This window comes from Pan paniscus, chromosome 17 (assembly GCF_029289425.2).
Source record: "Pan paniscus chromosome 17, NHGRI_mPanPan1-v2.0_pri, whole genome shotgun sequence".
NCBI classification, from domain to species: domain Eukaryota; kingdom Metazoa; phylum Chordata; class Mammalia; order Primates; family Hominidae; genus Pan; species Pan paniscus.
Genome location: NC_073266.2, coordinates 50778646 through 50793825, shown reverse-complemented (window position 1 = coordinate 50793825; position 15180 = coordinate 50778646). Strand labels below are relative to the sequence as shown.

Sequence of the window (15180 nt, the reverse complement as noted above, 5' to 3'; positions counted from 1 at the left end):
AAATGGTTTCCTTAGATCATAACATTGGGGAAAAAAAGCATTTCTATTTATTGTAATGGGGTAGAAAAGAAAAGAATGTGTGGCTTCATGCATGCCAAGAGAAACAATTATTCTAAGAAAAGAGCACAAAAGAGATTTCTAGTAAGATAATAATTTAAAAATGGTAATTGAAGTAATAATTCAAGAGGATGTATGAGCTCCCTAGCACAAATAGAAGAATAAGAAACCAGTAGAGGAAGACCCCTGCATTGCCAAAGCAAAAGCATGTGAGGAAGGGCACAGATGTCTTTGCTTTGTGGGTTTTGGGATAGTGAATTCAAATCTAAGTCTGATTTCTTCTATTTCGTTTCTGAAGTAGGAGGTGATTATTTTCAAAAGAGAGAAGTTGCAAATAGAGAGTTTAAGAAGACACAAGTTTTGAAACAATTGATGTGTAAACTTTTTAGACAAAATAGTACCTTTCCTTTTCTACCAGTCCATTTTTATGACTCTATTCATTCTCATATCCCTGTTTCTAGAACCACCAAATTATCTATTCATTGTTTTCTGACTGAGCGTAACCCATTCCAGCATTGATAACCTAACCCAGCTCAGCCATTACATCTGTAATTCTCTCATCTGCTCTTCCAGTGACCTTATGTTCTGCCAAATGATACAGCGCTTGTCCTGTCTTTTTGTGAATCTTTCTCTGGTCGTGGTGTACTCATAAATGTTTAACAACTAGCTCTCAAGACAAAAACAAAAACAAATCTTGATTTGTAGCATTTGCTGATTTCTATGTTATAAATCTATTCACCATGGTTCATTTTGAGCTACCAACAAAACCACAACTGGCTTGCAAAATTCATAAAATTTTAACAATCAGCTTCCTGGCAAGAACTGTGAAAGATCTAAGATTTTACCCTGGCAAGTTAACAAGCCAAGCTACTGACACATTGATGAAAACAGCCTGAGGGTTGCAGGAAGGAAAGCTGGGGCCAGCATGATGGAATCCTTTGCAGCAATATCAGCTGAAATGCAGTAGATCTTTTTGTTGTTGTTGTTAGTTTATACTTTTGTACTAGAACTGGTTCTAGAATTAATAATTACCTATCATTACTTTATTTGGGCCACTCTAAGCACATTCTGCTATAGAACCTTTGCATATTTGTCAGCAATGCCTGGAAACTCTTCCCTAAAATCCTTTGGCACATTCCTTCAGTTAATTATAGGTAGATGTCACTTCATCAAAGAGAATTTCTCAGAAGAACCTGTCTAAAATAGACTCCCTCTCACTTCCACACCATCTCCTCTAATTGCTTCTCTGGTTGTATTCCACATGTTATGATATGTTTATATTCAAAATCATTGTCCAAAATATTTTCTAAGTTCCATTGTGATATATTCTTTTATATAGGTTATTTATAGTGTATTTTTTAATTTCCACAAGCATGAGGATTTTCTAGCTATCTTTTTGCTTTTCCTTTATGCCTTTATTTTAAGCTTTTTATAATTTTTTTTACTTTTTTTAACTATTATTTTAATTTCAGTGGTACATGTGCAGGTTTGTCATATAAATTGTGTGTTACGGGAGTTTGGTGTTCAGATTATTTCATCACGGTAATAAGCATATTAGTAGTACTCAATAGGTATTAAAAGTAATGGCAGGCTGGGCACAGTGGCTCATGCCTGTAATCCCAGCACCTTGGGAGGCCAAGGCAGATGGATCACCTGAGGTCAGGAGTTCAAGACCAGCCCAGCCAACATGGCGAAATCCCATCTCTACTAAAAATACAGAAAATTAGCCGAGTGTTGGGGTGCATGGCTGTCATCTGAGTTACTCAGGAAGCTGAGGCATGAGAATCGCTTGAACCTGGGAGGCAGAGGTTGTAGTGAGCCAAGATCATGCCACTGCACTCCAGCCTTGGAGACAGTGAGACTTGGTGTAAAAAAAAAATAATAATAATAATGGCAAATCCACAATTATTTTTATACCAACCTAATAATTTTTTGATCCTCAACTTCCTCCCTCACTCCACCCTCAAGTAGGGTCCAGTGTCTGTTGTTCCCTTCTTTGTGTCCATGTGTACTCAATGTAAGTGAGAACATGTGATATTTGCTTTTCTGTTCCTGTGTTATTTCACTTAAGATTTAACAGTCTCCAGCTCCATCCATGTGGCTGCAAAGGACATGATCTCATTCTTTTTATGGCTGTGTACTATTCCATGGTGTAAACATTCCATGTTTTCTTTATCTAGTCTACTATTGATGGGCATTCGGGATGATTCCATGTTTTTGCTATTGTGCATAGTGTTGCAATGAACATACGTGTACATGTATCTTTATGGTAGAATACTTTATTTTTTGGGGGTATATATGCAATCATGAGATTGGTGAAAAAAAAAAAAGAAGGAAAGAAAGATTGCTGGGTTGAATGGTAATTCTGTTTTGAGTTCTTTGAAAAATCATCAAACTGCTTTCCACAGTGGCTGAACTAATGCATAAGCGTTTCCTTTTCTTCACAACCTCACCAGCATCTGTTATTTTTTGACTTTTTAATAGCCATTCTGACTGGTGTGAGATGATATCGCATTGTGGTTTTGATTAGCATTTCTCTAGTGATTAATGATGTTGAGCATTTTTTGATATACCTGTTGGCCACGTGTATTTCTTTTTTTTGAAAAGTCTACATGTCATTTGCCCACTTTTTAATGGGTTTCTTTGGTTTGTACTTATTAGTTAGTTTGCTCAAGTTCCTTATAGATTCTGGAAATTAGACCTTTGTCAGATGCACAGTTAGAAAATATTTTCTCCCATTCTGTGGGTTGTCTGTTTACTCTGTTGATAGTTTATTTTGCTATGCAAAATCTCTTTAGTTCAATTAGCTCTCATTTGTCAATTTTTGTTGCAGTTGCTTTTGGCATCTTCATGAAATCTTTGCCAGGGCCTATGTCCAGAATGGTATTTCCTAGGTTATCTTCCAGGGTTTTTATAGCTTTCAGTTTTATATTTAAGTCTTAATTCATCTTTAGTTGATTTTTGAATATGGTGGTGTAGGGACGGGGTCCGGTTTCAATCTTTTGCATATGGCTAGCCAGTTATCCCAGTACTATTTATTGAAGAGGGTGTCCTTTCTCCATTGCTTGTTTTTGTCGACTTTGTCAAAGACCAGATGGTTGAAAGTGTGCAGCTTTATTTCTGGGCTCTTTATTCTGTTTCATTGGTCTATGTCTCTGTTTTTGTACCAGTACCACGCTGTTTTGGTTACTGTACCCTTGTAGTATAGTTTGAAGTGGGGATTTTTTAATTTTTTTGGTTCCATATGAATTTTTTAGAATAGTTGTTTTCTAATTCTGTGAAGAATGTCATTGGTAGTTTTGTAGGAATAGCAATGAATCTGTAAATTGCTTTGGGAAATGTGGCCATTTTAACAATATTGATTCTTCAAATCCAAGACTATGGAATAATTTTCCATTTGTGTCATCTGTGATTTCTTTCAGCAGTGTTTTATAATTCTCATTGTAGAGATCTTTCACCTCCTGGTTAGCTGTATTCCTAGGTAATGTTTTGTGTGTGGTTATTGTGAATAGGATTGTGTTCTTGACTTGGCATTCAGCTGGGGTGTTGTTGATGTATAGACATGCTACTGATTTTTATCCATTGATTTTGTATCCTGAAACTTTGCTGAAATTCTTTATCAGATCTAGGAGCCTTTTGGGCAGAGAATATCGGTTTTTTTTTTTATATATAGAAATGTATTGCCTGCAAACAAGGATACTTTAACCCTCTCTCTATTTGGATGCATTTTATTTATTCCTTCTGCCTGACTGCTGTTGCCAGGACTGCCAGTACTATGTTGAATAGAAATGGTGACAGTGGGAATCCTTGTCTTTTTCTGGTTCTCAAGGGAAGTGATTCCAGCTTTTGTCCGTTCAGTATGATGATGGCTCTGGGTTTGTCTTATTAGATGGCTCTTATTATTTTGAGATATGTTCCTTTGATGCCAGGTTTGTTGAAGGTTTTTAACACGAATGGATGTTAAATCTTATCAAAAGCCTTTTCTGCATCTATTGAGATGATCATGTAGTTTTTAGTTCTGTTTGTGTAATGACATTATTAATTTGTGTATGTTGAACCAGCCTTGCATCCCACTTAAAAAGCTGACTTGATTGTGGTGGATTAGCTTTTTGATGTGCTATTGAATTTGGTTTGCTAGTATTTTGTTGAGAATTTTTGCATCTATGTTCATCAAGGAGAGTGGCCTGAAATTTTCCTTTTTCATTGTGTCTCTGCCAGATTTTGGTAGCAGAATGATGCTGGCCTAATAGAATGAGTCTAGGAAGGAATTCCTCCTCCTCAATTTTTTGGAATAATTTCAGTAGGAATGGTACCAGCTCTTCTTTGTATGTCTGGTAGAATTTGGCAATGAATCTCTCTGGTCCTGGGCTTTTTCTGGTTGGTAGGCTTTTTATTACTGATTAAATTTTGGAACTCGTTATGGGTCTATTCAGAGTTTCAATCTCTTCCTGGTTCAGTCTTGAGAAGCTTTTTATTTTGAAATAATTATAGTTTTATAGGAAATTGCTTAGAAATACACAGGAAAGTCCTGTGCTCCCTTCAACCATCAGTTCCCAATGTTATACTAACATCATATATAACTATAGTACAACAATAATAACAATAATACCATAAAATTTATATTGATACAGGCAATGGAACTTATTCAGATTTCAGCGGTAATACTCACAGTTATTTGTGTGTGTGTGTGTGTGTGTGTGTGTGTGTGTGTGTACAGCTCTGTGAACTTTTATTTTATGTGTAGCTTTGTATATCATCACCAACATCATGAGACTTACCCCACCACAGCATTCCTTGATATTACTCCTCCCCTATCTCTAGGCCTAGGCATCTGCTAATCTGTTCTCCCACTCTGTAATTATGTTATGTCATGAATATAAATGGAATCATGCAATATGTATCCTTTTGAGATTGCAGGTTTTTTCACTCAGCATAATTAGTATGGAGTTCATCAAAATTGTTGCATGTATCAATAGTCTTCCTTTTTTTCTGGATTGTATTCCATTGTATGGATGTACCACAATTTGTTTAGCCATTCACCCACTGAGAGACATCTAGGTAGCGTGCAGGTTTTGGCTATTGTGGACAAAACTGCTAAGAATATTCATGTACAATCTGAATGAAAATGTTATCTGGGATATATGTTTAAGAGTGCAATTGCTGCCTCTTATTGTTAAGTTCATCTTTAGATTTGAAAGGAACTGCCAAAGTATTTTCCAGAGTGGTTACATCATTTTGCCTTCTAACCAGCAATGCCTAAGTGACCCAGTTTCTCCACATACTTGCCAGCATTTCATGTTGCAACTATTTTTTTTTAATTTTAGTCATTTTCATAGATAGAGATCTCATTATGGTTTTAATTTGCACTTTGCACTTTTACTGCTGGGCAAGGGTGGGAGTTCCAGCTCTTTCTGGCTGGAAGGGGTAGGAGGAATGCCTTGTTACTTCTCCCTATGTGGCTTTCACTGACACCTTGAGAGTGGTGTAGCCTTTTTACTGCTGGGTTGTGGTGCAAGTAATGTCTCACACTACCCAGTGGGGAAGAATAAAGGTACTTCTTTACTTGTGGGAGTGGGTGGAAGTCCAGGCTCCCCACATAGTTTCCAAATGATCTTGAGGTGCTGGGAGAGTTGGAGAGTAGGGTGTGGTTCTTGAGTCCTATCAGTAAAGATGAAAGTCTTGAATCCCTACAGTTTATTTACTCTGATACCACTACCCACTAGGAAATTTGGGGTCCTCATTATAGCCTATCCAGGGTAGATATAGTCTAGGCTTCTGATTCAGTCTTTGTGGGGGCAGTTTTTTTCTTTTTTTTTTTTTCGAGACGGAGTCTGGCTCTGTCACCCAGGCTGGAGTGCAGTGGCGCGATCTCTGCTCACTGCAAGCTCCGCCTTCTGGGTTCACGCCATTCTCCTGCCTCAGCCTCCAGAGCAGCTGGGACTATAGGCGCCCGCCACCACGCCCGGCTACTTTTTTGTATTTTTAGTAGAGACGGGGTTTCACCGTGTTAGTCAGGATGGTTTCGAACTCCTGGCCTCATGATCCACCCGCCTCGGCCTCCCAAAGTGCTGGGATTACAGGCGTGAGCCATCGCTCCCGGCCCGGGCAGTTTTTTTCTGATGTGTTTAGCTGGAGTAGAGATGTTACTGTCTAAATGCATTCCCTCTTACTAAGCCGCCCCTTTCCTGATCTCTTGGCTAAAGAAAGCAGGCTTTTGTTGGAGCTTTATTTTGTCTATACCCATTGGCATTTCTGGGTTGCTGGTCTCTTCTACTTCAAGTTTGGAATATACAAAGCATAGAGAAAATCTCAGAAATTTACTACCTCCTTGTTTCTCTGGTAACAAGTCTCCTAGCTAGTCTGCCTTCTTCTCTACACCTTTCAGTCTTCTTATGTTGGTTTTACATATAATGCACCCAGAGTTTTTTTTATTGTACTTACAGGAAGGAATAAGGAAAAGTGTATATCTATTCCATCTTCCCAAAAGTAGAGGTCAGGAGTGTTGAATTTATGCTTGCTTTTGAATTTTCTTTTTTTTCTGTTTTTTTTTAATTATACTTTAAGTTCTAGGGTACATGTGCACAACGTGCAGGTTTGTTACATATGTATACATGTGCCATGTTGGTGTGCTGCACCCATTAACTCGTCATTTACATTAGGTATATCTCCTAATGCTATCCCCCATCCCCCCACCCCACGACAGGCCCTGGTGTGTGATGTCCCCCTTCCTGTGTTCAAGTGTTCTCATTGTTCAATTCTCACCTATGAGTGAGAACATGCGGTGTTTTTTTTTTGTCCTTGCGATAGTTTGCTGAGACTGATGGGTTCCAGCTTCATCCACATCCCTACAAATGACATGAACCCATCCTTTTTTATGGCTGCATAGTATTCCATAGTGTATATGTGCCACATTTTCTTAATCCATTCTATCATTGATCGACATTTGGGTTGGTTCCAAGTCTTTGCTATTGTGAATAGTGCCGCAATAAACATACGTTTGCATGTGTCTTTATAGCAGCATGATTTATAATCCTTTGGGTATATACCCAGTAATGGGATGGCTGGATCAAATGGTATTTCCAGTTCTAGATCCTTGAGGAATCACCACGCTATCTTCCACAATGGTTGAACTAGTTTACAGTCCCACCAACAGTGTAAAAGTGTTCCTATTTCTCCACATCCTCTCCAGCATCTGTTGTTTCTTGACTTTTTAATGATCGCCATTCTAACTGGTGTGAGATGGTATCTCATTGTGGTTTTGATTTGCATGTCTCTGATGGCCAGTGATGATGAGCATTTTTTCATGTGTCTGTTGGCTGCATAAATGTCTTCTTTTGAGAAGTGTCTGTTCATATCCTTAGCCCACTTGTTGATGGGGTTGTTTGTTTTTGCCTTGTAAATTTGTTTGAGTTCTTTGTAGATTCTGGATATTAGCCCTTTGTCAGATGAGTAGATTGCAAAAATGTTCTCCCATTCTGTAAGTTGCCTGTTCACTCTAATGGTAGTTTCTTTTGCTGTGCAGAAACTCTTTAGTTTAATTAGATCCCATTTGTCAATTTTGGCTTTTGTTGCCATTGCTTTTGGTGTTTTAGACATGAAGTCCTTGCCCATGCCTATGTTCTGAATGGTATTGCCTAAGTTTTCTTCTAGGGTTTTTATGGTTTTTGGTCTAACATTTAAGTCTTTGATCCATCTTGAATTAATTTTTGTATAAGGTGTAAGGAAGGGATCCAGTTTCAGCTTTCTACCTGAGGCTAGCCAGTTTTCCCAGCACCGTTTATTAAATAGGGAATCCTTTCCTCATTTCTTGTTTTTGTCAGGTTTGTCAAAGATTAGCTGGTTGTAGATGTGTGGTGTTATTTCTGAGGGCTGTGTTCTGTTCTTATGTAACTGCATGCTTCATTCAAGATAGTTTTTTTTTCTAAATTTGCTTTACTGATTCCTTATTCAGCCTAGTCACAGCTACATTAAAATTAAACCAGGGAGTTTAGAACTGCAGTTATGGCAGTTTTCAGTTCACAGATTTCTAACTGGCTGCTTTTCAAATCGACAATATTAATTTTTATTATTTTTAGTTTTGACATTTTAAAATTTGATGTTATAAACGTGATCGATTTATAAAGATGTTAAGCAAAGTTGTCCAGTGATATATTATCTGGTAATTTTGCTATTTAGAGTGTCTTTGGATTAGTTTATGCTGTCTTTTGTTTCTGTTGATTTTGGTTACATAGTCATTTTGTATGTTGAGTGTCCTGTGAGTCAACACACAAAATGGGCAAGAATGGCCTTACTGAGATTTGGAATTACCCAGGTAATTTGAGGCTGGGCTTCAGTCTGTGGGCAGTCTTCTCATAGACTTTATTTTTGTTTCATTCTGTTTCTTGAAATACAGACTTTTGTGGTCTCAGTCCTAGGAATGGGTTGATTTCTCAGGGCACCTACATTTGGCAGAGTCTGGATTCCATCTTCTGTTTCCAAAGTTTTGTGTGGCCCTCACAAGTACTGCCCAACCTCTCAGTTGCCTCTCCTGGGTCAGATGTTGTCCCCAGGGAAAGAGTGGCCTCAAATGTTAGTCTCACTTCTCTGGATTTTTGACTTCTATTAGATCTGGAACTAGGTATTCCTTATTACCTTGTTAATTCTTAGATGCTTTTTTGAAGATTCAAAAATTATATTTCAACCAGATTTTTTAATAGCAGTAGAAGCATTTTTTTTTCAATTTACCCAGTTCTATCTTACTGGAGGAATTCATTTTCTTATTAATATTATTTAATTTTTCCAGTAATTTTGTGTAGTAGAAGAAATAAAATTATATGTTTCAACTATAATCTTCATTGAATTAAAAAATGTTAATGTCCATAAAACACTGTTATGTTCTCTCAACATTTAGTTATGCTCTTTTCTATAGCTTACTTTTCTTTAAAAGTTGGTCTTTATGAGGTAGAGTGGTTTATTTGGAAGAGCACTAGGCTTGGATTTAGGGTTTTCTTTCATAGCACTTTTGTCTAAGAAGTCTTTTTTCATTGCATTAATTTACTAATTTCAGTCAAGATTTTCTGACTTGTAAAACAAACAAACAAAAAATAAATTAGATGATTTCCAGTCTCTAAACTATATAATGATTTAGATCTGCAAATTAAATGAGACAATTGTTATTTCTGTGTTTATAGAATTATTTTCTTTCTGTTCAGCACTTTGAGTTTCTAATTAATACCAATTTGCAGGAATTATAGGGAATAGAGAAACTTGTTAAATACAGCACAGGGAGGTTGTTAGCGATGTGGAAAACTCTATAGGACAAAATATTTGATATTTACTTAGGTAAAGTACAGGGAGAAAAAAGTACAGGGAGAACGCATAGACTAAAAGATAATTAAGAGACATTTCATTTAAATGCTATGTACGGACCTTGTTTGTATTATTGCTTTAAACAATTCTTAAAAACAGAAAATGTGAGACAAGTGTGAACACAAAATATGTTTAGTGATATTAAGACATCATTAATTGTGTTAATTACATTATTGGTATTATGGCTATGTTTAAAAATTTTTTGAAATATTTACAGATACAATAATATGATACTTGTGTTTTGCTTAACCATTATCAGAAGTAGGTGAGACAGGGCAGTTTGTGGGTGTATAGAATTCAGAATTGGTCACAAATTGATAATTGTTGAAATTGGTTGATGGAGATATAGAAATCCATTGCACTTTTTGCTCTACTCTTAAAATATTTTAAAAAGGAACTGAAGGAAGGTAAAGAAGAGATGGTAGTAAAGTTAAACTTTTATTATATGAAATGAAAACATTGTAGGTTCTAGAATCCCCCCAGGGCTGTGAACCCATAGCTACAATTGCCAATGCTAAATTATCTCGTAGTCAGCCTAGGTATTGGTTTAAGTCACCAGCAAAGTAGAAGATCAAAGATCCCTCTTTAATGAAGATTTTTATATTGGATATTTCTGAATGAGATCGTAATAGTCCTAATAAGAAAAAGAGTACATTGTTGGACTTCCTTACATTTTACATCCTTACATTTAACACTATCAGTTCTTGAATTGACAATTTTTAGTAAAATTAAATATAAACTAATTTAGATTCATGATATTTAAATATTTTTCTTTCTAATTAGGTTTTAAAATATTCTTATAACTATGACTGAAAACAAGACAGTTTCCTCTTCTTCCACTAGAGATGATCAAACCAATATAGGTAAGTTTATCATAAATTGATTTTCTTTGAAAATAGTTCATAGATAAATGGAATTCACATCACTTACAGAGGAGGGCAACTGCAAAGATAGTAATCTTTTCCAGGATAATGGTCACAAAACCAAAACTTACTGGGACCAGTAAAGTGAGCTAAGAGAAAAGAGTGAGTCAGCATAACAAAAACACATTATCTGAATTATAATCAGTTTATTTTATAATTATGGATGAACTGTGTTATAGGTAATAAAATAGGTAAGCAGTACAACAATGGTGTGCTGGAATCAGCTCTTGTATATATCTCTTCTCGATTCCACTCCACTGGTAACTTCAAATTGGCCATGGTGTTAGTATTTATTACCAACTAACAGCTGGATATTAAACTTTTACCATCACATCACTGAAGCTAAACATGGAATATTAAAAATGAAAATACTAATATAATTCTATTTTTAAAATTATATGATTTTATTGCATTACTTTACTCTATTTTTTTGCATCTTGAGCTCTGACATCTTTTATTCTGTATCATGTTAGCAATGTCATATCTTTGCATGATATAAAACAGAGGTCAGTAAATTATAGCCCATTGCCCAAATCTGGCCAGCAGCCTTTTATTTACAGACCCCAAATTAAGAATGGTTTTTATATTTGTAAGGAGTTGTGAAAAGAAAAGAAAAAAGAAGACAATAAGGAATATGCAACAGAGACTGCATTTGGCCCACAAAATCTAAAATTTTTACTATCTGATGCTTTCCAGAAAACATTTGCCAACCCTGGTATAGAACTTAACCTTGAATACTTTGAGAACAATAGGTAGTCTTTGTATCAGTTATCACTGCTGCACTGATGCTATGTAACAACCAACCATAAAAATGCAGGTGCATACAGCATCATGAACATTCATTTTATGCTAACTTCTGCATGAGTCGACTGGATGGTTCTGCTGATATCAGGTGGGCTCAGTACAGCTCACTCATGCATCTGGAGTAAGCCACAGGTTAATTCAGTACCATTACTGATCTTGCTTATTTTGGCTGAGCTTGTTTACAGGTCTAGGGTCTTGGCTGGGAAAATTAGGCTGATTCAGCTCTGCACTTGCTTGTCTCTCATATTCCAGCATACTATTAAGGGGCTTGATCTCTGGGTTTTGGCAGTTTCAAGAGGAGGGACAGAAGCACAGAAGGCCTCTTCAGGCCAATGCGCAGAACTGGTGCCCTATCATTTCTGTCACATTTTATTGATCAAAGCAAATCACAGAACTAGCATAGATCTATGGGTAGGAGATTAGACTCCACCTCTTGATGGAAGATGCTGCAAAGTCACACTGCAAAGGAAAGTGAATACGGGGAGGAGAAAATTATTGGGGTTATTATTGCAATCAACTTACTACAATTTTCTTCAGGGTTATAATTGAAAGCAGTCATTTAGTAATTCCAAACGTGAATAAGGTCATGACAGAATGGATTTTATTTAAAATTGTTAGCCTTGGGTTAGAATCTTATTTCATCACCACATATTTTCAAAATTTGAAAAACCTTGGTTTGTAGCTCTTTATTTCTTCTATCAACATTAATTGAAAAAAATGTTATTTCATTTTCATTTATAGAGTTTGTTTTGTAAAGCTTAAGCAAAAGCTTGTTTTTATTTCTGGAAATTGATCCCAATCTCAGATTAGTAACATGGAACAAGTTATTCATTTAAAATAATTTCCCCAAAAACACAATTTGGAATGAACAGAAAATCATACAGGTGTGTAACTCATATTTAAATAGTTGAAAGAACTGAAAGTTTTGGGGTTGATTATAATGCGAATTAAAAAGACTAATAGTTTGTTCCAAGACTTCAGAGAGCTGCGCTGGTGATTTTCCTTTGAATGACTTGACAAAGCCTATTTTAAATTGGAACAGAAAATGATCCACTCTACACTCGTTTGCAAGCAAAAGCTAGAAAGTCAATCATATTAAGCATGACTTAAGCCACCCACCATCATTTGATGCAATAGATATACATAGCAGATAAAACTACATATCACATGATTTAATGGAATGTAAGTCTTCTGTGATATAGACATCTGTAAATGCATAAGAAATGAAAATATGTCTGTTTGGCTAACACTTTGGAAAATAATATAGTTAATAAATTGTCTTTTAAAATGTGCTTGGTGAGCAAGTTTAGGACTTTCGTATTTAAGTGACATTAAAAGCCATATTTGGAATGCTAACATCAATGGGGATTATCAGTTAAAATTTACTTTTGTCACTTTGGCTTCACACCATCATCAAATTTCCTATTCTGTATGTAAGACAACCAGCCATTATAAACAACATACAGCTAATCCAGAAAAGCATTGAAATGTCTGTGTTTAAGCCACAGGAATTTATCAGTCCTGTGTGTTTATTGCCAGTGTTTATTGCTATGTCTTTGAAGATTTTAATTATGTATTATATACTAACTTTTGAAAAAGTTTGTCATTAATTCTATCACAAGAACACCGTGGGAGGTCATATTTACTAACTTCTGTGAAACTACATTCAGCATAATAACACTTTTAAAATTATCCGAAATAAAATCATTTTTTGATGTTCTTTCGTTCATGATGTAACTACTACAATCATACGGAAACTCTCACCATTCTAAAAATAATTAATGGGGCCAGGCGCAGTGGCTCACGCCTGTAATCCCAACACTTCAGGAGGGTGAGGTGGGTGGATCACTTGAGACCAGGAGTTGGAGAGCAGCTTGGGAAACAGAGTGAAACCCTGTCTTTACAAAAAATACGAAAATTAGCCAGGCCTGATGGTATGTGCCTGTAGTCCCAGCTACTGGGAAGCTGTGAGATAGGAGGATCCCTTGAACCAAGGAGGCAGATGTCGCATGCGGCTCTGCACTCCAGCTTGGGTGACAGAGCAAGACCCTGTCTCAAAAAACAAACAATAAAAATAAAAATAATTAATTGGATGATTATTCTGTGTTCTCAGTTGACATAAATCATAAAACAAATTACCAATCTTTTTCAAATTGTTCTGTAAAATTACAGCCATATATCTTAAACAAGCTGACCAATAGTATTTTCAGATGACTCACATTTACAAATGGTTAGCTCTGTTTGGGCTAACAATTTTTATTGCAATTAACAGGACCTTTTAACAAACTATAATTTTTTAGCTTTGCAGGCAGTATTTTCTCTAAATACAAAACTGCATTTCATGGCAGCATCACATTTATTTGTATCAAAATACTGATAGTGCGTTTATTTATTAAGGTTTTTCCAATGTGTCTTTTCCATAACATATGTTTTCTGTATAACAGGCAGAGAATGAATTTTTTTACAGAATAGTGTTTTGATATTTTAAAATAGAAAATACTTTGCATGTGTAAAAATATCTGGAAAATACATGTAAAGTTTAAAGAATATTGATAAAATTATATATTTGTGCACTTATAATTTGGCTTAAAGAATAGAACCTGGTGTTCACTCATCTCTTCCAAATCTCATTTAATTTTATATATTACATATAAATATTAATGTAATACATATACAGTTCTATATATTTTATTTCATCTAACAAGTTTAACTCTCCTATTAATTCACTAATGTTTGTTAAATCATTTGAAAATATTAAGTTTTAATTTTTACTTTCTTCTCAATGTAATTTTTTCCCATTTTCTTCTCTATCACTAGGCTGGTTTTTTGTGTGTGTGCCCTGTTGAATGAAGGTGACTAAAATGTGCACACATCTTCCTGTTCATGATTTTTAAAGTGAGACTTTTAATGTTTTGCCATTAATTTTTTTTATGGTTTGTAAAGATCATTCTTTATAATTTTCTATAAATTGTGAACCTGTTGTGAATTTTATTAATACTTTTTCTACATCTACTAACATTTTTCTGGACTTTTTTTTCCTTTAATCTTTAAATTTAATGACTTGCATACATGGATTTACAATTTTTAAATAAACTTCATTTCTGGGACAAACAACTTTTTAAATTTTACTGTATTTTAATATATTTGTAGATTTTGTTTCATAATCATTTGTTTAGGATGTTTGCATCTTTCTTATTCAGTAACATTGGCCCCTAAGTTTTCTGAACATTTCTTGTTTTGGTAATGAGGGTTTTATTACTTCTAGATTGAATTATAGAGTGCTTCTTTATTTTCTGTTCTCCAAAAAAGATAATATATTTTTATTATTTTTTTTCTGGAGTATTTGGCTAAAATTACCTCTTAATTTGGAGGGATATAATTATTGATACAAAATATTTATTGGCCTTAGTACTACTCAAGCTTTCTGTTTATCTTCTATTCACTATTGATTAGCAAGTTATAATTTTTTCTTTTAAAAATCTATTTGGTTAAATATTAAATGTTTACAATACTGTTGTACAATACTGTTAATAATAGTCTTTACTTTTATATCTCTCTATATGCAGTTGTTTCTTCTTTACATTCATAATACAGTTTTTGTTTCTTCTGGTTCTCTGTTTAGTCTTGACAGTCTTGCCAGAGGTAATTCATTTGTGTTAACCTTTTCAAATTGCTAATATCAAAACTTTTGGATTATCTGTAGGTTTTTGTTGTTATTTTGCTTTGTATTTTATGAATTTGGGATATTATTACCTTCCTTCTCTTCCTTCTACTTTCTTTGAGTTTGCTGTCCCACATATTTTAAATTTGGTTGCTTAGATCGCTAATTTTTAGGCTTTTTTCTTTTTTAATATAGTTATGTCAAGCTGTAAGTTTCCCTTGAAATAACATAGAGATAATAAAAAGGATTGGAGAGTCAAATCAAATCAGACTCATATAAAGTGTGTATCTTTGCTAACGATTTTAAGGCTATAGGAAATTCTCAAGTACAGTTGAAGCAGGGAGACATCTGGGACCATCAGAACAGCTCTCCAGGTCCTGTCTCACC

General features: G+C 35.0%; 1 protein-coding gene across 3 annotated transcripts in view; it reads left to right on the top strand.

Moving 5' to 3' along the window:
• The window catches only part of CCDC178 (coiled-coil domain containing 178), a 503460-nt gene that overhangs the window by 19231 nt on the left and 469049 nt on the right, over nucleotides 1–15180 (top strand). For all 3 annotated transcript variants that reach the window (XM_034943399.2, XM_057300489.1, XM_055102765.1), the window contains exon 3: nucleotides 10189–10268. In XM_034943399.2, the coding sequence (XP_034799290.1) occupies nucleotides 10211–10268 (58 nt within the window). In that variant the 5' untranslated portion in view covers nucleotides 10189–10210. The remainder of the gene's footprint in view (nucleotides 1–10188; nucleotides 10269–15180) is intronic.